At 46.0% G+C, this 24,803-nt stretch overlaps 1 protein-coding gene across 1 annotated transcript; it reads left to right on the top strand.

The window, feature by feature from the left end:
• Window positions 1-6,181: 6,181 nt before the first annotated feature.
• Window positions 6,182-24,310, top strand: LOC311190723 (acyl-CoA 6-desaturase-like). The gene is made up of 12 exons (XM_084262737.1): window positions 6,182-6,603; window positions 12,022-12,132; window positions 13,323-13,520; window positions 14,299-14,400; window positions 15,279-15,404; window positions 17,579-17,639; window positions 18,103-18,179; window positions 18,371-18,468; window positions 19,976-20,072; window positions 21,507-21,586; window positions 22,334-22,459; window positions 24,231-24,310. Exons 1-12 carry the CDS (start codon window positions 6,397-6,399, stop codon window positions 24,280-24,282), a joined length of 1,335 nt encoding a protein of 444 aa, XP_084118863.1. The 5' UTR covers window positions 6,182-6,396; the 3' UTR covers window positions 24,283-24,310.
• The last annotated feature ends 493 nt before the right edge of the window (window positions 24,311-24,803 follow it).

The raw sequence follows: 24,803 nt of genomic DNA, 5'->3' as shown, positions 1-24,803 counted from the left end.
GAGAACATTTATCTCCTTACTCTTGCCCTGACTTGCAATGTCTGCTCCTTTCTGTACAAAACAAGTGCGATTATGTACTTTGCTTCCTTGGCATCCAGACCAGTTTGTGCCCTGACCCGGATAATCCCACATGGCCATATCCAGGATTCACTATGGAATGTGGAATTCATGCCAGCAATTGCAATACAATGGCAAGTTCTGTTTGTTTGTTGGTTGGTTGCCTTGTACAGTTAGTCAGCTCTCAGCCACTCCTTCCTTTCAAAATGCTAGAATATGTCAGAGGAAAATATCAAACACATCTTTGATATAATTTTCTCTTCATTGCAATAGCCTTAACATACATCAACTTAATTAGCACATGATTATGAGCTATGTAACACAGCAGAGGAGGAAAAAATGACTAGTACTATACAGAATAACTGGGGGGGAAATGGAAAACTATTTTTCAATAGGTATTTTTCTGATTAAAGTTAGGAAAGTCAGAAGAGTGTGTGTCTGCCCCCAAGGGATGGAGGAGTACTTTTGTTACTAGTGATGCTGCAGTGGCATCCCTACCTAACCATTGAGCTCCCTCATCTCAGGCTCCATGCTCCAGCACCCTTTCCCCCGGTCAGGATATCATTTTTCTGGGTCCCACTGTGTCTGAATTTATTATTCACCTACTTCAGCCCAAGTTCAGAGCTCCTCAGCCTTTCCTCCTAGTGAAAGGGAGGGAAACCCGGGAGTCCTTTCTTTCCTCCATATGTTTTTCCTTGGCAGAATAGCTAAAGGTAGCTACAGATCTAAAGATGCAACTAAATCTTATCTCCACTCCTAGTTTTCTCCCGATGTCCTCAGTCCCCATCCCATCTTTCCCCTTCACATCCCTGTTCTGTGTCCTTCCCACGCACCCCTCGCTCACTCCTCTCCTGCCCCCTCTTTTTCCCACCACGTGCCATGGAGCCATCCAGCCTTACCCAGTGGCCAGTGATGGGTCTCCTGCTTTTTAAACTGGGGAAGAAAAAGGATTTTCCCAGCATCCATCAGGACTGCTGTGCGGTTACAGTGCATTTCCATGTGCTGAGTGCTGCTGTCAAAGTCATCCTCCAGGTACTAATGGAGACTCTAGTCCTTTCAAAAAGACAGATTAAAAGAACCTTCTCTGATTTTACCAACTCCTACATAAAAGTCTATGAGGGATAAGAAAATAAATGCCAAAAAATCTGTGATTTCTACTACAGTTTTAAAACACTTTTAAAAGGTTTGGATAAACTACCTGAGCTACCAATTTTCCCTCCTTTTTTCCCAGCAAGATGTCCTCCACTTACTCAAGCCAGTTTAAGTATTTTTACGTGACCCTGAAGAGCAGACATACCCCTTCCATGCGTGGGCCCTACAAAAACTCCCCCCGTTTTCCACTTCTCCATCAATCCCCTTTTCCACCCTCTCCATCCTGTCCCATCACGTGACTACCCGATTAAACTCAGGACTTTTATGTCCCTTACACAAGCCCTTTGTGCTGTCAAAGCTACACCGTGCACCAAATGCAGCCTTTCACCTACTTGGCCACAGAAGAGAGTCTGTTCTCCTCTCATTGCCATAGCTGGCTGGTGCCCCAGGAGCCAAACAAAACCTGGAGCAACTGCCATGTGAAGCTGTGACAGCGTTACAGACTGGACTGCAAGAAGATGACAGCAATGGGATTGCTTTTTTTTTTCCTAGGCACCTTTCAATGATTTGTCACTATGTTATTCCACAATTATTGATGTGACATGCCCAGGTGAGGAGTTGTGTGTGCAGACACTGCAGAATCACTCGGTTGGCAAAGACCTTTGAGATCATCAAGTCCAACTGTTCCTGTCCTCTATACAGAATCACAGAATCACTAGGTTTGAAAAGACCTTTGAGATCACCAAGTCCAACCACACCTGTCCTCTACTAAACCATGTCCCTAAGCAGCCCATGATTACATCTATGTCCATCTAACAGGTACACGAGCCAATTCCAAACCATGCCCACCTCTTTCCCAGTTCATTTCTCAGGAGGGATGGCACGCTCAGGCAAAGAGACCCTTCAAGCCCAGCATTTTCATATGGAGTCAGCCCTGCATAGATCATCTGCTGCCTGAAGTCATCAGCTCTGAAGGATGTACTTCCATGGACTGACTGATAAAGTGGGCTATATACAAAACAACCACCGACTTCAGTAACACTGACACACTTCTTTAGTGGAGCAGTCACCCAATGGACTATGAACATCAGATAATACTGTGAATTACCAGTAATTCCTGCCTTTATCTTTGCAAGTCAAGAGAAGGCATATGGCTTCAAATCAAGTTTTGGACATAGAGGACACAACCTTTAATTAGAACACTGAACTGTGTAAAACTATGTCATGGATGTGGAAATTAAATTCCTTTCAAAACATCTGCCTTTTGATCCCTCCTGCATTCTAATGGTAATATAGAATCATAGAACATGTAAGGTTGGAAGGGACCTTCAAAGGCCATCTAGTGCAACCCCCATCAGCGAGCAGGGACATCTCCACTAGATCAGGTCGCTCAGAGCCCTAGCAAGCCTGACCCTGAATGTCTCCAGGGATGAGGCCTCCAACACCTCTCTGGGCTACCTGTGCTAGTGTCTCACCACCCTGGAACTGAAGAACTTTTTCCTAATATCCAACCTAAATGTCCCCTTTTCTAGTTTAAAGCCATCACCCCTCGTCCTATCGCTCCGTGCCCTCGGGAACAGTTCTTCCCCAGCTTTCCTACAGGCACATTTCAGGGACTAGAAGGCTGCTCTAAGGTCTCCCCAGAGCCTTCTCTTCTCCAGGCTGAACAACCCAACTCTCTCAGCTTGTCTTCACAGGAGAGGTGCTCCAACCCTTGGATCATTTTTGTGGCGTCCTCTGGACCCATTCCAACAGGTTCCTGTCCTTCTTGTGCTGAGGGCTCCAGAGCTGGACACAACACTCCAGGTGAGGTCTCACCAGAGCAGAGCAGAGCAGAGCAGAGCAGAGCAGAGCAGAGCAGAGCAGAGGGGCAGAATCCCCTCTCTCTATCTGCTGGCCACACTTCTGGTGATGCAGCCCAGGATGCAAATGGCCTTCTGGGCTGCAAATGCACATTGGTAGCTCATGTCCAGCTTTTCATCCACAAGTACTTCCAAGTCCTTTTCCTCAGGGCACATCATCTCCTAACCTGTATGGATAATGGGGATTGTCCCGATGCAATCATTAGTGAAGCTTGAAGAAATATACCATAAAATAATCACTCCTAGTGTGTTTTCTTATTCTTTTCTCTGTGCTGCCCAGCAGGCCCCTCCATCTTCTTAGACATCGCTACAGTCTTCAGCCTTGCAATCTTTTATAGGGCATTATAAAGTAACATAGTTTGCCAAGGACCTCTGGAGGGCTCAGTCCAACCTCATAGCACAAAGCAGAGCTACTGTCCCTCTCAGCACAGTCATTGAGTTCAGAGATCCAGATCTTCAGGTGCAATTAACAGGAAAATCATTAAGATTCACCAATTTACAGTTGTACATGATTTTACTCCTCAGAAGCAACAGAGCAAGATATGCTATTAGGTCTTTGTTCCAAACTGCTTACCTGAAGTGCAAATGTCAAGTAATTCACTGTGAGATGTGCTATAAATTACAGCTGAAAAGCAATAATAGATCTTTGTATGCAGTGATTTTCAAGCTGAGGTCATTAAATTAAACACACTCTGCCATGGTATCTGCCCTACCTCCTTCTGTTCAGCTTCCTTGGTTGTGCTGCCTTATAAATAAGATCTCCACGATGCAAAAGGTGGAGAAGTGGTGATCTGGAAGCAACATTAAAATAAATAAAGGCAGGATGTGTGCTCATGACAAGTGTCCATGACCTTCACTGCTGTTTCCCAATTAAACTCAGTGCTGGTTGCTCCTGCCTGAGATGATATTAGTACTAAGTGGAGCACACCTGGGGAGGTACAGGAACTGCATGCTTCATGCACATGTGATGTACAGGTAGTAATTATTTGATATGTAAATTACTTTAGCAGGCACTAAAGTTCTAAACTAAAAGCTGCAAGGCAAAGGGTAAAAAAATTGGGTAAGAGAGACAAATCATTTACTGAAATTCAAAGAACACAGCAAAGCAAGTGTCATGGCAAACTTCTCCCACATCACAAGCCATGAGCTCCAGGTCCACCTTAATGTAGTGTCTTGCTGACATCTATTATTATCCTTGTTGGAAGTCTATTTTGAACCAAACTAAATAAAACTTGCAAGTCTTAGGAAAACATTCCTTTCGTTGCTGACTTTCATCACCCCCACCACAGGAAGAGACTGTTTAATAGTTCTTGTGCAACCATAAGATTGGGCTGGAACAGGGGGAAGCCTATAGCATGCCTTGGCACAAAGTGATCCTCGCTGCTGGAAAAGTGATGCACGCTCACTCTGAAGTGAAGTCTCCATTCCTGTAGAGAGTGTGGGTAGAGAAACAGAGAGGAGGACGTAATTTTTAGATATTCGCTGTTGTCAGCTCCTTCAGGCTAATGGCAGCAGGCAAAACCTTGTCTGTGCCTGCTCTGAACTATGGCTGGGTCCAGACAGAAGCACAACAGCTCCAGGACTGGGGGCACTTCTTGCTTTCACTGAAGAGGGTAGGCTCTTATCCTATGCTATCCTTCAGCAACAAGAATCATGGAATGGTCTGTGAAAGGGACTCCAAGGATCACACAGTTCCAACCCCTCACCACAGGCAGGGCCACCAACCTCCAGGCCTGGATCTACACAAGGTTGCCCAGAGCACCATCCAACCTGGCCTGGTTACACTAGTTGGCTAGAGGGCAAAGAAGCATTTTGAATTAAAATATTTGCCGGGCAAGAATGTGGGTTGCTTCTCCTGCATTTCCAGATCAGATCAGAACATGGTGAAAGATGAGGCAAACCAAGCCTCAGCTATGAGAAGCCAGTGTTGCTCCAGTCCTTGGATTTGATCTTACAACAGAAAAATGCTTCTGTGCTGTAACTTGGGGTGTGCAGCCTGTACCCAGATATGAAATGGATACGAAATCTACCTAGAATCAGCCAGTGTCTTTACAGAGAGGATTAATAAGACTTAGAATCATAGAATCAAAGACTGGTCTGGTTTGGAAGGGACCCCAAGGATCATACAGTTCCAGTCCCCCTGCCACAGGCAGGGTCACCAACCTCCATGCCTGGATCTACACAAGGTTGCCCAGGGCCCCATCCAACTTGGCCTTGAACACCCCCAGAGACGGGGCACCCACCCCCTCTCTGGGCAGCCCATTCCAGCCCCTCACCACTCTTTCTGTAAAGAAATCTAAACCTTCCCTCCTTTAGCTTTAAGCCTTCCACTTATCAATACAAAATGGTCCCAAGAAAAGATGCAGGAAAACCTCACAGCTGCCTTGCCCTGGATACCCTCAGGGAGGAGAAAAGACAGCAGGGAAGAAGCTCTTCCCTTTGTTGTTGCCCTCGCACTGCAACACCTTGCATAACCTAATGACGGGGAATTATTTCATTATAAAGCGCCCTACGGCAAAGGGGAGATGGCACTGCCCCACCCCTTCCTAAAAGCATTGCTGGGAGCAATGAGCAGGGCATCGTTGGCTGAGACAAAAGGAAACTGTTAAGTGGGACCAGCCATCGAGTCAGTAATTCAGCAGGACCAAATTGAGCAAAACAGTGCTAATTTCAGGCAGAATACCCAAATCTCTGTTCTAAATGCACCGCTAAAAAGGAAGGTGAAAATTGGGGGGGGAGGGGGAGAGGATGGGATTAAAAACTAAAAAGAAAAAGGGGTGGTGGGAAGGAGGGTTGGTTTAATTTTTAAGCAGGAGCCGAAATCCCGAAGAAAATAGGGCAGAAGCGGAGAAGAGAGAGGGGGTGCCCGCACCCCCAGTCCCACGGCCCCCGCTGCGGGGGGGAGCGGGCAGCGCTGGCCGGCAGCCGGCTTTGCCCTTCGAAAGATCGAGCAGGACCAATGGCAGGGACCAGCTCGGCGGCGGGAGGGCCGGGATTGGTGCAGGAGCTCTGCTGATCCCTGTGGAAACCTCATCGGTACTGAATGGAGGAGCATGCTGGAGGGGGGGGAGAGGAGGATGCCGGGGGGGTGGGGGTGGAAAGGGGCCGAGCTTCCCACAAAACAGGGCTGTGTGCGAGGAGAAAGTGCATCAGAACGGGGGAAACCTGCCTAGGGGGCACTTCCGAGCAGGCGGCGGAGCGGGGAGATCGCAAGGGCCGGGCAGTGAGAGACAAAGAGAAACCAGGACATGAGCAAGAGCGAACAGGGCATCAGCTGAGCTAGACCACGCAAGAAAAGCTCTTCTCCTCCGGCACATCCCTAAGAAACGGAGGGGCAGGTTTCCCCCCCGCTCTTTGGCAAGAGGACAAAGCAGCAAGTGGCCCCATGGGGAAAGGTGGTGAGAAAGGAGGGGAGTCGGGGGAGCCGGAGGCGAAGATCCGCTTCTACACCTGGGAGGAGATCCAGAAGCACACTCTGAGGACCGACAAGTGGCTGGTGATAGAGCGAAAGGTTTATAATGTCACCAGGTGGGCAAACAGACACCCGGGGGGTCAGCGAGTGATCAGCCACTGGGCCGGCGAAGATGCCACGGTAAGGACCCACGCACGGACACACAGGCGGCTCGCCAGCAACCTCTGACAGGTTACTGAGAAACGAGCCGGCTTTTGTGCAGCCTGCCTCCCTCTCCCCATCTCTCTTAACACCTGCCGTACGCCCAGCTCATCTCTTTCGCTGCTTTTAGGAGCGAAAAGGTTGGTCCAAATTGACGCCAAACTCCCTGGAGCCATGGCAATTCCCAGCATCTGGAGGATGGGTTGGCAGAGATTGCTCGGCTCAGGTTTAAGTCCTGCTGTTGCGTCTTTGTCTCTTGTTTGTGCTGTGCCTGGAGATCTGAATCTGTGACCAAAGCCTTCCCAAGTCTTCCCCTTTTCAGCGCGTAGCTTAGGACGTGCCGAACCACAGCAGCCAAGCACAGGACAGGGTTAACGAGAGACTGCTCTGGGTTTCAAAGTTGCTTCTGTGAAGGGGGTGGGGGGGGTGGGGAGCTTCAGCCTTTAAAACAAGGAGCTTTTTAGCTTTTTCCCCAGGAGAGATTTTCTAGAGAATTTAGCTACAGGTTTCTACATTAAATAACCCAAAACCCCACCCATTTGCTGCTGCTCCAGCAGCTCCTGAACTTCATAACTGGGTTCAGCTACCTTTCATGTTTCAGCAACCAAAAAAAAAAACAACCAACCAAAACAAACCAAACACAAAAAACCTTGCAAAAGGAGCAAATTGCCTGAGAGATTGCAGTTTCTCTCAAAGCCACCTTGCCAGAAGTGCAGTTCCCCCCCCCCCCCCCCCCCCCCCCCCCAGGGCATTAGCCGGTAGTTAATAAAATTTAAAGAGCCTCGGAGTTTTTCCGAATATGTGCATGGTAAGCTGCTGGAGAGACCAAGCTGTAGCATTAACTCTTCCTCTCCCACGGCTTCTAACACCTTAGCGAGGACATAGGCTGTGTGTGTATGGCAGAACTCATTGGCAGGATTTAGTGACACTTTCCACGACTCCCTTTGCCTGTGGTTATTCTCTGTTACTCTCGTCGAAGCACCGAGATGCGTGTTGGTGTTCCTGTCCCCTTCTGATAAATCCTCTGAATGAATAACTTTCTCTGTCAAAAAGATAGGCCAGGTTTTACTTTCAACTGCTTGAACGCAGGCCTGCCGAAACTGGAGGCGTTGGACTCCTGCCCCCAAGAATTTAACTCCAGTATCTCCACTAGAAAACAAAGAGCATCTGCTCTTGTATTTGTCTCGAATATTTACAGAGGAGACCAAAACACGAATTTGTGATTCTACTATTGCTGGTCCTCCTCCCACCTACCTCCCCTGGTTCATTGCATCCTGCTATACTCAGAGCACTTTCTGTGAACTCATGGTCCTAAGAACGCTCTGCAATTGTTCATCACCACTCTGAGCACTACAACAGAGTTGGCATATGGTTTCCAGATTCTCTGTGGTGAATAACAGTTTACTGCCAGAAAAAACCCCTCTGTCTTATTCAGGGTGAGAAAACTTTGGTCTTGACCCTGTCAGGGCTTAAACTAGGAGGTTCTCGTTCTGTGTTATGAGATACCACAACCCGAAGAAGTTAGGAGGGAGAAAAGGCAGTGATAAATAATCACTGCAATGTGTTTACATTCCTAGTTCTTACGTGACTCCCATCTTTCTTGCATTCTCCTTGACACTACAGGTAGTTAGGGCCTCCCGTCCAGCAACCATGCACCATGCATCTTGCCCATTGATCATGGACCAACCCTCTAGGGGACCATGTGTAACAATCTACCACGAGCTGACAGCCTCACTGAGCTCCACACCTAATGCCAGGCTACCCTAAAGATACCTTGCCTGGTGACATATGAGCTAATTAATCTCAGGATGCTCACGAGAAGCTGTTATGTTCCGCACGCTTGGCTTGTGCCAGTCAGGTTAGGAGTGCCCAGGCTAGCTTACGCACGAACTTCCCCTACATGTACTAACAACACTGAGCATTCATTTGTGTTAGGTCATGGTTTAGCATGCTAAGACAGCATACCAGTCTGGGACAACCCATTCTGGTATCACACCATGCACAGCTGCCTTCAGAAAATGAACGAGAAGTGTGCAAGGGTGTGTGCAAACTCCGTTTCAGAGGTACTCAAGGATGTGAAAGGACATCTTTGCACCAACTGCACTTCAGACCTCAAGAATATGAACCTCTTTTTCTTTTTCCCAGCAAAAGCAGTTGGAACAATTCCCATTTGCCCATTTCCCATAAGACACTTAAGCTTCTTTGGCCTTTCCCATGCAAAGGGGAGTTGGGAGGACAGGTGTAAATATCTCACTGCACTTCCCAGAGCCAATCTTTTCACCTTTGGTGCTTTATCTCCTCAAGTACAGAACTGAGGACAAGTCTAAAGTTCAGGCAGTATCTCATGGTCAGGATCTGTTGGTAAAGGAGATGCACAAGATGTAGCTAATAAAAAAGCAGTATTTCTGTCATTGTAGCTTTCTGTCTGATGATGGTAAGTGTATTCAGGAGAGGTTATTGTCCTGTCCTGTACTGAAAAAACCCGTTCTCTCCATACGCTGATGACATATATGTGTATTACTTCTCAGTGAAGGTAAAACTTACCTGCTGCCAGTACTTCCTTCACGGCATAATCTTGAGATAGCAGAGAAGTGGTAGGTAGTGTAGTTTTCAGTAACAACTGTGTTTTGATGTGTGTGATTGCTTTTCATCCCATCCAGAAAGAAGTGAGGCTGTGTTCAGAGGCAGAGGAGAACTCTCCCTGGAAAAGTCATGATAGAGCATGTTTAGGAAACCGATGGGCTACTGGTGCAGAAGCCCCAGGCAGACAAAAGTACCTTCTAGGTGGTCACAGGGAACCATGTGTCTTGAGTCACCCCCCATTAAAACAATGCAAAGAAGCAAGATCTCCATCACAATGATCAGGCAGTAGGTACCCAGTCAGACCTCCAAAGATTTCCTGCCCCACCCCCTCGCCCCCCCCCAATTAGTTTAGTCAATATTAAGTCAACATTGTGTAATGCTTCTTATGTGTTCACCCTCTCCCTCCTTCCCCCCCTTTTTTTCCCCAAAATCGCAAAACCTTGCAGCAGGTACAGTCAGTTGTTCCCCACTCCTCCTGCTCTGTACTTCTTTCACATCATCTGCAAATTGTATCAGGGAAGGAAACCACCAACCAGAGCTAATATTTCAGTGTCATATCTATGGCTCCAAGAGTGGAAAATGCTACAATAACTGGAGCACTAGTAACAAGAGGCGTTGGGCTGGTGGGCTCCCAGTTCTGCCTTGTAACTCTGGACAATTCGGTCCTTCAGTGCACCAGTCCCTGTCTGCAGAAGGCAGAGGACCGTATTGTTTTAACCTCAGGTGAGCTATAAGGATAACACCAGAGAGGTTGAAGAATACAGAAATTATGGTAAAGCAAATTAAATTCCTTGAATTGGAGAAGGAAGCTGATGATTCAGGACCAAGATTTCTTTGCATGGGAAATGCCAAACTTTCTGCAGCACAGGACTGGAGAAACAGCTTTGCTGGCCCCAGAGTTTCATCTTAATTTTGGCACCCGTAAAGTAACACCCGTGACTAACCCAATGCAGCCACAAAACACTGGTCTCACTCATGCTGGGAAAAGGTTTGGGTGGTGATCCAGTCTTCACGAGTGGACCTGGACAAATTGATCCAAACTTCCCACCATGATAACATGGATCACTTTGTCCCTGGAATTAGTTACAAATGGGGATAGTTTGGACAATTTGGTACTGGCGTGAGAGCTGAACTAAGAGAGGGAATCCTGGTGTGTTCCAGAAGGACACCTGTTTAATTTCTGGCATTTCAGTTTGCCTCCCCCATTGAACTGACCTTTTTCCCACCCTCTTTATTCCTTTCCCCGTATCCTGTGGGATTTTATGGCTTTTATAATCTTTAATTCCACAGAGCTTTGTTTCTCTCCTGCACCTGTAGCAGCCCTTCTCCTCCCCCCTGCCCCACCTCTACCAAAGCTGCATCTTTACCTTCTCCTATATGGTTAACTTTAAGTTAAACAGCTTAGGTCAGCTTTCACTCTCCTTGTAGGATTCCCACAGGAAACCTGTGGTCAGAGTTTTGCTATGATGCTCAATCCAAAGTCTTGTTTCAGGTGAAAATTTCTATTGATTTTGGTGGACTTTGAGACCAAGGTTGTTGGCTAGTGCTTTTGAGTGCTAGAACTCAAATACTGCATTCAGTTTTGGGCCCCTTGCTACAAGAAAGACATTGAGGTCCTGGAGTGTACCCAGAGAAGGGCAACCAGGCTGGGGAAGGGGCTGGAGGGCAAATCCTATGAGGAACGGCTGAGGGAGCTGGGGGTGTTCAGCCTGGAGAAGAGGCGACTGAGGGGAGACCTTCTCACCGCCTACACTGACCTGACAGGAGGGTGCAGAGAGGTGGGTGATGGTCTCTTCAGCCAGGGGACAGGAGATGGGACATGGGGAAATGGCCTCAAGCTGCACCAGGGCAGGGTCAGATCAGATGTTAGGGAAAAGTTCTTCCCTGAAAGGGTTATTGGGCACTGGAACAGGTTGCGCATGAAGGGGGTTGGGTCACCATCCCTGCATGGGTAGATAAAATCCTTAGGGATATGGGCTAGTAGCAGATACGTACAGTTGGACTCTATGATCTCAAAGGTCTTTTCCAACCTAGTGATTCTATGAATCTAACTAGATTTTTGATGGAAGTCAATTCCCAGAAGTATCAGCTGGATATGGTGAGCACGTTCCAGCCTGCTCTTTCTGTTTAGAGCCAGAAGTGAGATTTTCATTGCTCCCTACTATTGTTAGGCAGTGTGACATGGAGATAGAATTGCCTGCTCAGCTAGAATATGCTTCTAGAAAAAAAGAAGTGTCAAGACGGCATTCAATTAGTCATCTTACAGAACAAAAAGATAAACCAGTCTCCAAAGTGAAGAGTCACCACTTCTTTCCCAGTTGTGATAGTGCCGGGATCTACAGGTCTGGCAAAACCATCCAGTAATACTTTTTGTATCAGCAGTCATATCCAGGTTGAGTCACCATGGGCACATCCCCCCTTTTGAATCGCTTCCAGGCAGCAGACTTTCCAAGGGTATTTATATCCTAGTAGGGATTTGCACAAATTACTCTCTGGCTACCTTCTAAAGGAATTAAAAGGATTTAGGTATTTAGTTGCTTTAGTTTTCTCGAGGTGCCTTTCACCATATGTCTGGATAGAATCCCAGATCTCACCATTCACTTCCAACTAGATAAGCATATTCATCAGCCTCTCATAGAGGTACTGCACTGAAGAGTGATCACAGAGGTGGAAGTCCATCTGGCACCAGCCTTTCACAGTAACACGGGAGGGATGACTGACGAGGATAATTCTGGAGTTGGGTGGGAATGACACAGTGAGTCGGAAGCACCAGCTTACTCCTGAATCTCACTGTTACTTATATTTCCACTGCAGGATGCATTCCAGGCCTTCCATATCAATCCCAGCTTGGTGCAAAAGTTTCTCAAGCCATTACTTATTGGAGAGCTTGCACCTGGGGAACCCAGCCAGGATCGAGATAAAAACGTGAGTATTTGTTTCTGAGCTGGGGCTTATGATGGGTATGTTCCACCAGTTTCTGCCCCTCCTCTGCTCCTTGGGCTATCCTCCAGGGTCAGAGGCAGGTGGATTATAAAGGTGTCTTCACTGCAGTGAGCTCCAGAGAGGGAGGAAGGTGGCTGGTGTCCCTCCTGCTAGTCCTTCCCTGGTGACCAAGCTCACATGTTACCACTTCCCTGTTATGGGGGAGGGGGTAGACAAAGAAGTCTGAAAAGACTTCTGAACAAGCTGCTCACTGCCTCAACAAGACTTGAATCTCTCTCACTGTTTGCTCTGCAGCTGCCTTTGACAGATTCACTCTCAGGGAAATCTCTTAGCCTCAGACTGACTTACCCTTTTGAGCCCTGGACCAGCAAAGCTCTGGAGAGCAGCCACATCTATACCATGCATGGCACGAGCAGTAGGTACCTATGGGTGAGGTGAGCCAGAGGTCTCACTTTGGTGGCTGCATTTAAGGAACCTCAACCCAGCAAATACCTTTTCCACCCACTCCGCATCCTCTGGGCAGCTCTGCTTCCCTCCCAGACAGTCCATTCATTATTCAGGCACAGTGTATGGCATGACCAGCTCTTGCCATGAAACTCGATCCTGTCCCGTTGTTTGTGACTGGCCATGATTATGATATATCTGTATCACAATAGAGGAGACGGCGCTAACCCGCATTAACCCGGGGGTGCTCGGTGTGAATGACTGTCCAGGTGCTGACCCACATACTAAACAAACGATGGGTGCTCTGATAATGGGTGTTCATCATCAGGTCTCTGCAATTATGCATAATTAATAGGACTGAATTCTCTCTTTCTCCAGTTGCCTTTAATACTTGTAAAGCTCGTTCAGAGGAGTCATCAGCTGATGTAACTCTCAAGAGAGCCAGGTAGTGCTGCTGATTCACAACAGCAGGCTTGAATTACCCTCCCAGCTGAAGGTATAAAAGGTCAGGACATGGACTCAAACCAACCAGGATGTTTATTCATAGGAAAGTGCTATGAAAAGCTAGAATACAATGTGAATATAGAGGCAGGTCCTTCCTTACTTCTGAAGTTGCCAACCAATGCAAGAAACAGCCAGGGCCCTTAACATGCAACTTGGCCTCCCTTCCTCAGACAGTTAGACTTACTTAGAAGCTGCATTTTGTGTCTTGCATGTCTATTTTGCAGTCCCAAATGGTGGAGGATTTCCGGACCCTACGGAAGACAGCAGAGGACATGGACCTGTTCAGAGCAAGCCCCTTGTTCTTCTCTCTTTACTTGGGCCATATTATTGTAATGGAAGTTTTGGCTTGGTTAATGGTTTCATACTTTGGTACTGGCTGGATCACAACTCTCATCCTCGCCTGCATCCTTACGACTTCCCAGGTGAGAAGCAGCAGGCACAGAGCGTACGTACTGGCTATGCAAGCTACTCAGGAGAAGGCCAGTGTGTGCTAAACTTTTCATACTGGATCAATTACCAGGGCAAAACATTCACACCAGGGAAAACTATTAACAGCATACTTGCCACCTGTGTCTTCTGGCCACCCCTACCTACTGCTGATCTTTCTCTCCAACACCTGGGGCATGTCCTCCCTCCCTTCTTCCCTGACCTTGGTGCCTGCACTGTTTCTTACATCTCACTCCCTTCTCTGGTGGCAAAAAGCAGCCCCTTGTGGGTTTTTTACCCCCTTAAATATGTTATGACAGAGGCACTACCACCATTGCTGATTGGCTCAGCCTTGGTCAGCAGCAGGTCTGTTCTTCAGCCAGCTGATATTTACTCTGCCTCTCTGAGGGGAAGCTTCTAGCAGCTTCTTGCAGAAGCCACCCAGCAGCCACCCCCTCCCCCACCAGAACTCTTGCCATGTAAGCCCACAAGAGTGTCTTATTCTTTTTTCTCACCTCTTTGGCCTTTTCTTACATGTGTTGGCAGACTTGGCAGTGTTAGGTTTATGGTTGGTGATCTTAAGGGTCTTTTGCAACCTGAATGATGCTAAGATTTTATGTTGTCTTCCAGAAAGAAAACAGAGATCTTCACCTTCTCAATTCAGTTAATTCCCTCTCTCCCTCACACTCACAACTTGCCTTCTATCTCCATGTCCTTTTCTGCTTAACTCTGATTTCAACGGCTTCCTAACTACTTGATTTCCTTTCCTTCCAGGCTCAGGCAGGGTGGCTTCAACATGATTTTGGACACCTCTCTGTCTTTAAGAAGTCTTCCTGGAACCACATCGTCCACAAGTTTGTCATTGGACACCTGAAGGTAAAGGACGTGATGTACCTGTGGAAACAGCTGCAGTCACTTTGACTATGTCAAAGTAGGAAGCTGCAGTTCTACACCTTCCAGTGAGCAGCACACAGAGGAGAATATAGCAACTACTGCACACAGAGCTGTTGTGCAGAACAGATCAGAGATCATAAGCATAGCTGTTAGAGAACACAGGAGTACCACAAGCTTCCGTGGAACCACACCAGTTTATAGCAGCTGAGGACAAAGCTTATTCACATTGCATAAAACCCTGCCATATTTTCACCACGTGCTCTGCTTAGGTACGGTATCTTTCAAATGTCTCATCCTGCTCCATCCCATCCATTCAAGATGCCTTCAGAACTTGTATCCTGGCAAGGTTTGGTGCAGCCCAGGCATTTCAGCATCAACCTGCAGTAGGAACTTAGAGAGGGTGGGACACAGCTTTACCCATTCTCCCAAACCCACCTCACAGCACAGGCTGTAGAGATAAACTGGTGTAATAATCACTAAGGCAGCAGGAGGGTTTAGTGGTGGACTTGGTAGTGTTAGGTTAATAGTGGGTCTCAATGATTTTAATGATCTTTTCCAACCTAAATGATTTTATGATTCTGATCCAGCTTCTGAGAACAACTTCAAATGTGGGAAGTTGTGACACGCAACTTACTCAGGGTATATTTATTGCATGTCCTTCCAATATGAATGACCCTTAGCAAGGGCAAAACAGCTCTCTGAAACCAGTAGTCTCATAGGAATTGACAGCAGAGACACTTACAGCTTATTGCTGTTTCAGAAGCACAGTTTGGCCAGGTTTAGTTTATATAAAGGTAATCCTATCATCAGAGGAACTGTACTTTCCCATGGATTAACAAATTGTTCTTGTATCTGCCCAGGGTGCTTCTGCAAACTGGTGGAACCACCGTCACTTCCAACACCATGCCAAGCCAAACATATTCAAGAAGGACCCAGATGTGAACATGCTGCATGTTTTTGTCCTTGGAGATACACAGCCTGTTGAGGTAAGGTAAAGTGGGTAAAACATGGAAATCCATTGTCCTAAAGGGCTTCAAAGAATGCTTGTGCAAAACCAGAGGTTGTCCAGTATTGGTAGATATGACTTACATGGTCAAGACTTCCTGGAGTGCTAAAAAAGAAATAAGTCATCCAGGGATTTAATCTGTCTCTGTTGTCTAACAGACAGATTGTCTCTGTTGGCTCTTGTATCCTCACAAACCTTGGGCTCAGAAGCAAGATATGGACACTTCCCTATCCATTTCCTGTATATCCCAGAGGGAAAAGTCTTTTGGGATAGCTTGGGAAAAGCAATGAGGTGGGGCTGGAAAGAAAGTAGAAAGCTGTTAGAGACAACTTCATCCCGCTCGCTTGAAATATCAACATGAGGGGAAAATATGGTGTTCCCTGGTACATCATCAAAAACATTTCAACGCTGATCTTCCATTTCCACAGAAAATATCTTCCAATATTAGTCAGCCCAGCTGTGTCCCAGATAATCTGTACAAGGTCTCTGCACTGAAGCATTTGCCATGCAGTTGAGGGAATATTGTTTGCATAATACTTTCTTACATTAACCATGTACTGACATGCTGAACATGTCAAGGGATCTAAATTCAATCTGCCCTTCTGGAGCCCAAATATTTACTGTCTACTGTATAAAAACCTACACAAGGGATATACAGTATCTACTGTCCTTAGTCTTCTTTACAATTGAACAAAGATTTCTAGTTTTAAAAACAAACCGAAGAAAACAAAGACACACTTGCAGCAAGTACAACATGGGGAATACAACATTAAAAACTTAATGGTTTCTCAGCCAGCTTTTAAACTATGGAGAAAGCAACTCCAGACACATGTAGGGGACACACATGCTGGTATAGACAATGTCTTGCACAGACAGAAATTTCAAGAGGCAGAAGGGCTCTTATCTATGACAAATTAAAACTTGCTCCAGGGGTATAAAAAGCCATTATCTAGATTTAAATTGGTACCATGCTCTTAAATGTGTGGGTACGGCCCATTGGAAGACCTTGCATTTGATAACTAGGTTTAAAAGCAGACCATGGTTCTACCACTTAAAATGAATTTATGGCCACAAGGAAAACTGGATCTCCCTCCTAATCCTATGAAGCATTAGGTCAGCATCAATCTATCAGTATATAATCCTTTTAAAGATGATGCTAAGGACACACCCTTTCAGAGCTCAGACCAGGGTGAGTGATGTGATTGATTTATTGGTGCTACAAGACTCACCTTCATTGGGAAGTTGCTATAATGGAAGCAGAAATGCAAGTTCACAGCAATCCAGGTTCTCCATGCATTACCTCCTTGTGTGAACGCTCCTGGAGCTCAAAAAAGCCACTCCTGTATAGTTCCAGATATCTCACTAAGGAGATGAGGTTAGGAGACCAGGTGCTCTTGGCTGCTGCTTTTCCATGAAGGGAAATGGGCAACAACCCAAGGTCCAAACCTGTGTTTGGAGAAGTATCTTTGTACCTACTCTATGTAGGTAGATTGTAATAATACAGAAATCAGTGCAGAATAGTTCTCAAGGACAGCACTCTCTTTTCTATCATTTACATGTCAAAATAGTGACATGACATGATAGATTTCAGCATGGCTGTGTGACTTGCTATAGTAACACAGCTGTAGTGTTTGACCCACACTAGTTTCCCCACTGTTGGTAAAGTAAGCTGGCAAATGGCAAGAGTTCATGGGCACTACAGGCTGCAGAAATCAAAAAGGATCTATGGTTGGGACATTTTGCATGGAAGACTACCCAAGGGTCATTGTCTTGCAGTGGCATCCCACATAGCGACTTACCAAAGGTCAGACTTCATGCCTATCACATCTGCATTGATAATGATGGAGAGGACAGCAGCCCTTACCACTGCCACACACATGGCAGGAGGTGGGGAAATGCATTAACATGCCATCGGGCTCTCAAGTAAAAAGACATTATCTGAATATGAGGCCAGAAGACTTTAAAAATTAATTTACACCTACCACAATTGCACAAGTCAAGATATTTAACCATACCCAAACACTTTTTACCTTTACTGATGAGGGAATTGAATCAAAACTCTCCAGTCAATAAATAAAGAGCTATCCCAGAGAATCTTCTCTTACATGGGAGTGTCATAATCCAAGTCTGAGCTTTCTTCTCTGTGCCCTGCAGTATGGCAAGAAGAAGCTGAAGTACCTGCCTTACAACCACCAGCACGAGTACTTCTTCCTCAGTGAGTATCTGCCCTGCACTCTTTTCTTTTTTTCCCTAACTGCCAGTTGACCTTTCCAGCCCTTACTATGTTAGCAGAGCAGCTCCTTAAGTCTCAACACATTCTTCTCTGCCTCAGGACCACCATCCCCTATTCAGGTCCCAAAACCAGCTCATTATATTCTCAGTGATATCTAAGCATCCTGAACATTGTCAGCATGGTCGTGTAAAGCAAGGTGAACAACTGGGACTGGGAAGTAACTTCTGTGTGAAAGACTCCATGGAAAAAAATGCATGTTGCCAGTAAACGCTCTTTGATAAATCAAGATGAATGGGTGTGAAATAGAACCTCCTTTCTTCATCTCACCCCTCTCACCAGTGCTAGGTAGACTTTCCCTAGAACCAGTCCTAAATCACTGGCTCACTCTCACATCCCATGCCTTTCCACCCCTCTGATGGCCAAAACATTTCCCTTTGCTTTGCAGTCTTCCCGCCTCTGCTCATCCCCGTGTATTTCCAAATCCAAATCATCTCGACCATGATCAGGCGCAGGTTCTGGGCGGTGAGTGAAACCTTCCCTCAATCTCTATGTGGTCCAGCTTGCTCATAAGAAATCACACAAGTAAGGAAGGAGGCCAGTGGGCAGGGGTCTCACTTTGCTGTATTAACTAACCAGTCTTTCTAACACCACCAGCAAGGACATGTTATACGAAATAGGCAAAGTGACGCCTAATGTCTTCTCTCTTCCCCTAGGACCTAGCCTGGGCCATCAGCTACTACATGCGCTACTTCATCACATACATCCCATTCTATGGTGTTATGGGATCCCTGTTTCTCCTCACTTTTGTCAGGTAGGAGATAAAGGGTCTCCCTGCTGCCCTCACCTCCCTCCAGCACCACACAAACAAAGTCTCAGCCATGCTGTGCTGCGCAGGCCTTCCCTATTTAGGTTCTCTGGAATCGTTGACCTGACTGTGTGTTATCTTGGATGTTCCCACTGCTTCACTCAACTCTACCTCCCCACGGCAGAGTTGCTTCGGCATCTTTCCCTGCCCCAGCAATGGTTCAGCCATGATTCTCCTTTCTTTCTTCATTCCCTGTTCCCACCTGCTGCCCAATCCCAACACATTTATGCATTTTTTTCCACTTTGGTCAAGGCTGGACTCTTCCAGAGTACTTCAGGCCACCCTCTTCTCAGATTACTGGAAAGGTAATTCATGAGCACTCCTGAGCACTGTATGTGCTTCCCAGGAAGTGAAATGCTCACTACTTCTCCAGTGTGGAAGACTGCATGGCCTGTACTCTGGCAAGTACCAAAGGACAGCATTTAGTACCAAAGGATGGCATTGGTTTTAGGAGAACATTTTCTAAAAAATAGAAATAATTTGAGTGAAAAGGCGACAGAGGTACAAGCCCCTTCCCAATATTACACCTTTTCCCTCCACAAAATTTCATATCACTGTTTAATGACTTAAGTTTTCCAAGTTTCAAAACAACTTTGGACCTAAGAAAAACAGGAGATTCAAAAGATGTACATTGTGTAAGTGCCCAGACAACCTTTTCAGTCTGAAATCAAGTGGAAAAACATTACAACCAACATATTATTTCCAACTAATATTTTGATTAAGCCAGAAGTGTAAGAAGAAAGGCAAAACCCTGAATTCTGGTCTAAAGAACAGAACAAGGATGCTTCTGCCCAGCTTCGTTATCAACACACATCTAAGACTTTGCACAGAGAAACTACTTTGGGTACAGAGAAGTGCATTGCTGCTGTACACATGCTAAAACTGCAGCTTAGAAAATAATTCATAAACAAGCTGCTCTAAAGTGACACTCAGCTCCGGACAGAGCTGAGACTTATGGTAAAGGCACTGAGAGCAAAAGGAAGCTGGGAGCCCTGGTGTGCTATGCATAACACCCAGAAAGCTATCACCAACAGGCAGGCAGAGTCTAAAATATATAGATATATACGCATCTATCAATGGGAAAGATGAAAGCAGTTTTCTAAATCAAGGCTTGTTTTTTTTTTCAGGGAGTTTGATCACTGTTATTTACCAAAAAGCAAAAGTAGCCTGAGAGGTCAATCCAGTTCTGAGGAAGAGGGATAACTCAGTATAATGTCCCACTTGTATCCCAGTTCTGTCAGTCCCAGAGGTATAATGAGGGAAAGGGAAGTCCATCACAGAAATGATTTTCTCTAGGTTCTCATAGAAAGGTGTTTACTTCCATACCTCACAGAAACACAATCCTCACATGATGTGTCTCCTGCTGCTCCCCATGTACCCCACTCTATTTGCCTGTATCCTATCCTGGTCTCCGATACTGATTGCCATGCTTTCCACCTGTTTGTTTTTGAAGGTTTCTGGAGAGTCACTGGTTTGTGTGGGTCACCCAGATGAATCACATTCCAATGGAAATTGATTGTGAGAAGCACAGAGACTGGCTTAGCTCTCAGGTAACTGGGAGGGGAAAAAGTGCCCCAACTCACCCCAAAACAGATTAGAAATTTACTCAAAGAGTAGGTGGGTTACCATTATCCTCATGTACTGGTGCACAGTCTCTGTCCATGACCCCTCACATAAAGATGTTGTCCCCATGCCAGTAATGCTGAGTCAAGACATGAAGGTCCAAACCTCTGTAACTAATTTGACAATCAAAAAGTTCTTTCAGGTTTGAGGCGGTTCAAGGAGCATGATGTGGCTTTCCTTGTGGTGTATGTTTTGCATATACATACGAGCAAATAGAAGAGTCCCAATGAAAGTCAAAGCTGAAGAGAGAGTTCAATACATTTCTGAAGTTTATATTTCAGCACTAAGGACTGAAATGAAATTCAGCTGCTTGTCAATGCCTGGTCTTAGAAATCCACCCTGCTGAAAGGACACCTCTTACTTACCTCAGTCCAAGGCCTGTTCAGACCTATACAATAATGACAACTTTGACACTGGCCATATGAATTTAGTATAACTGAGCTGAGAGCAGCAATCATCTCATGTGTTAACTAGTATAATTAGTATTTGCTAATGGGAACTTGAAGGGTGAGCTTTTAAAGCCTGGCAGTCAATTTCTGTCTCTTTTGCTAAAAGCACTCTTCAGGAAAGCACCAAAGCCTTTTTTTAAACTTAAGCACGTGAATAGATTCACTGAAGTCACGGGAGTGTTCAGATGTTCACCTCAAGCTTTTGTGTAAGCACTTTATGCAACTGGTATTTGTAGACAGAGAGAGATGGTAAGAGCGAGAGATTTGTGGAGGGGTAAGGTAAGAGAGATATATTGGGTGGGAGGGAGAGGCAGGTGTGTGTACTAGAGAGAAAGGGGTAAACCTCTTGGACACTGAGGTGGCTTTATGATGTATTACGCAGGGGTTACTATGTAGAAATTACAGCACGGCTGTTAAGAGTATAAAAGAGTTTCTACGCCACCTAATATTATAATCATCAATAGCAAGAACAGCTAAGAAATATTTCCAAATCTTGCACTTAAGGCAAACTGGGCAACAGCTAAGCAGGACAGGGAATGCTGGTTTTCCACCTCTATGCATTTTTTTCTTCCCCATTTTCCGTCTTGGTACCGTCATTAATGATCCAATCATCATTCAACAGGAGAGGCTGAGAATTAGGTGTCTATACACAGACTGACACGTCACTTGTCACCAAATCTCCACAAACTGCCTCGTTACACTGTCCCCTTTACCACCTGTCAAACCTGTGGAGACATGGCCAGTGCAAGAGTTGACAGTAAGCCCCGAGGGAGGATGAAAGCTCCTCTTGCTGCCATCAGCTTGATGGGGCAGTAAGACACAGATCAGCCCCTGCCACAGGCAAGAGGAGCTTCTCTCTGATTTTAGGGTGAGGCTTTGCTAATCTTCACAGCTTCTTTTTTGCCTTCACAGTTGGCAGCCACTTGCAATATCGAGCAGTCCTTTTTCAATGACTGGTTCACTGGGCACCTGAATTTCCAAATTGAGCACCAGTAAGTATGGACTCATTTGGCCATTATGTGGTTGTCACAACACTGGAATTGGGGGGAGGGAAAATCTGCTAAAGGTGCATGGTCAGGATGGGGCAGGATTTTCAGAGTGCTACTATATGCTAAGGAAAGAATCCCAGGCAACAGGGGTCATAGTCTGCTCCTTCCTACAGGCATGGCATCTTTCTCTCTTGCTACCAAATACTCATATTTAACTCTGGCAATTTTCATTTGGGGTTTTAATTAGGAGTCAGTGGTATGTGTCTACCAGTTACAGTGGCTACAGACTCAAATCCTACACTAACTACTTGAAATAGAGTACCCTTTTCCAAAATCTCCTCTCCCTAACTAAAAGCACTTCAGTGTTCAACAGCATGTGGCAGCTGTATGGGACTACGCACATCCTGGGTGCCAATTTGCAAGAGAGGTATTGAAACCAGATGGATAGTCTGTGGCCAGTGACAACGCAAAGTGTAAAAGAGGTGGATTTTAGAGTGATCCCAAGTTCTTCTTTACCTGCTTCTCTGTTCCATGAGCTTCCAGAGGTGGTAAATCGATGCACTCAGTTTTTACAAGCATCCTTGAAACAGGGGACTGTAAAGCAGTGATGCCTCTTTCTGGTGTCTGCTTCTACAGCTTGAGAAGGTGGCATTAATAATTAGCCCCAGTGAGCAGGCAGAGCGCAATGCTTATCCCTTGGGGTGAGTCCCTCGAGTTTTCTCAGGTTTATTTTCTCTGTGTCTACTCAAGCCTGTTTCCAACAATGCCACGGCACAATTTCTGGAAGGTGAAACCTCTGGTGAAGTCATTATGTGCAAAGTATGGAGTCCAATATGAAGAGAAGCCTCTTGGAAAAGCATTCGTAGACATCGTTGGGTAAGGTCCTTCAAGTATGATCTGCAGTTGCAATTCATTTTTATGACAGAGAATTTGGGACCCTTCAGAAATTCCTCATCGATATCACAGAATCACAAGGTTGGAAAAGACCTTTAAGATCATCAAGTCCAACCATTCCCCTCCTATGCTAAGCCATATCTCTAAGTATCTGATCTACCTGTCTGCTAAACACATCCAGGGATGGTGACTCAGCCCCCTCCCTGGGCAGCCTGTTCCAGGACCTGACAACTCTTTTGGGGAAGAACTTTTCCCTCATGTCTGATCTGACCCTGCCCTGGTGCAGCTTGAGGCCATTTCCCCTTGTCCCATCTCCTGTCCCCTGGCTGAAGAGACCATTGCCCACCTCTCTGCACCCTTCTGTCAGGTCAGCATAGGCGGTGATAAGGTCTCCCCTCAGCCTCCTCTTCTCCAGGCTGAACACCCCCAGCTCCCTCAGCTGTTCCTCATAGGATTTGCCCTCTAGCCCCTTCCCCAACCTGGTTGCCCTTCTCTGGACACACTCCAGGACCTCGATGTCCTTCTTGGACTGAGGGGCCCAGAACTGGACCCAGCACGAGGAACACCAGCACTAATGTTGACCCACAACAGAAATGACACAGCTCCACTGATTCAGTGGACTAACACCAGCTTAAAACAGATGGGAAGCTGCTTCATTGCATCATGGGGGAAAGGAATAACTGTCCCACAGAGTAGCTTCTGCAACCAGAGCACTGCTATTGAAGTACCAAATGCCTACAATGGGTACTGACCTGGTCTAACAGGGGCCTTTGTTATAATACTGTTTTGACAGCTCATGATTCTTGCTTTCAGGAGCTGGCAGCACAACTTCAGCCTGCAAAGTGAGATGAATCAAAGGGAAATGAGTCAGTTTACAGGCCATGCTGATTCCCCTTCGAGCCCTGCCAGCAGCAAAGTGCTATCCTCTATAAACATAGTTGCAGACTAGTTGAATAGTCCTCGTCAGGCAGACTCAGTGTAAAAAACCTCCGTGTTTCTGCCTCAGTTACTCCAAGGGGAGTAATTCATGACAAGGAACATAAGAAGGTATCCTGCAGTCCAGGAATCTCCACTCACAAACCATTCTAAGCAAACCTAAATTAAAGCAGATTGGCCCCAACATGCAGAAGGGCTGAAAACTGGTTCAACTCCTTTGGGCCTCTTATCTAACTAGCCCAGGAAAATGCAGATGACACCGAGGCCCTGGGGGGTGATGTCCAACATCCCCATGTCCCTGCACAAGTTCTCAGAAAACATCTCAGCAATTGTGTGCCCTCGTGATAGAAAGATCATCTCCTGTAAACAATATAAACCCACATTTCCAGCACATAGACCGCATTCTGTTTGTCAGAGGACTTTTGGGCCCAAACCAGCTCTGATCTGTCACATAATATTCGCAGAGATGATGCAAATGGGAAATTCTGCAGGAGAATCCCTGGGGGAAAGTGGGAAACTCCCACAACACAGTGAGCTCAGGCAATTCTGTTCTGTTTATTCAGCACCAGAGGGTCTACAGATAACACAGTGGGTATCAGGTGAAGTTCTTGCTCACTGAGTCTCAAAATCTGATAGTTTTGGTCATCTGAAGAGCAAAACAGGTAACTCTTCTTGCTCTATATGCCATACTGAGGAAAAACATTGAGTGCCCAAAGGATTCATATTCAAATTCAGTAACATGCTGCTGTGGAGGAAAAAAAAAATCTGACAGAGGGAAGATTCAGATGCCAAACTTCTCTTCATTTTCTTTACACAGGTCCCTAAAGAAATCTGGACATCTATGGCTGGATGCTTACCTTCATAAGTGAATGTGATCTTAATGGGGAGGTGTGAGTGACAGGGAGGGATGGGGGATGCGCGGGGAGGGGGGAAATCATACATGTCTTTCACTCTCAGATTTCGGTCTATATCTATATGCAGAGTTGGAGGGGAGTTTCCTGTCTTGTGAATTGCTACTGGTATGGGCTCAGGCAACCTGTTCAATCCAGACAGATTTAAAACGTGCTTCAGAGTATGAAAAGCAATGCCAGCATTGCACAAAACAGAAGGTTGGGAGAGGATGGAGAGGAGGAGCATTTAAAAGGGGGCATTAATATCCAACGTTGACCTTCTCTTCACAAAATTCATTCTAGTTCTACCTAAAACACACAAGCCTCTGGTTCACAGGTGCATAAGACTGATTAGGTTTCAGTATTTACAGTACAAGGACACCCCAGACAGCTTATTCCTCTTTCTCATATTTGCATAAAAGAGGAGGTTGGCACACAGTTTCCTTTTGTTATCAAGGAAAAAATAACACAGTCCATGATCACCAATGCCCATCAGCCCT

The sequence above is a fragment of the Gallinula chloropus genome (assembly GCF_964237585.1).
Source record: "Gallinula chloropus genome assembly, chromosome: 4".
Classification (NCBI taxonomy): domain Eukaryota; kingdom Metazoa; phylum Chordata; class Aves; order Gruiformes; family Rallidae; genus Gallinula; species Gallinula chloropus.
Note: the sequence above shows the minus strand (reverse complement) of the source record. Positions and strands in the feature narration are given on the sequence as shown.

Excerpts from the sequence above, each read along its gene's own strand:
- LOC311190723 (XM_084262737.1), top strand. The coding sequence starts at position 6,397 with ATGGGGAAAGGTGGTGAGAAAGGAGGGGAGTCGGGGGAGCCGGAGGCG. Across the intron at positions 14,401-15,278 it reads TTGTCATTGGACACCTGAAG|GGTGCTTCTGCAAACTGGTG; the intron begins GTAAAGGACGTG and ends GTATCTGCCCAG. Across the intron at positions 18,180-18,370 it reads TCAGGCGCAGGTTCTGGGCG|GACCTAGCCTGGGCCATCAG; the intron begins GTGAGTGAAACC and ends CTCTTCCCCTAG.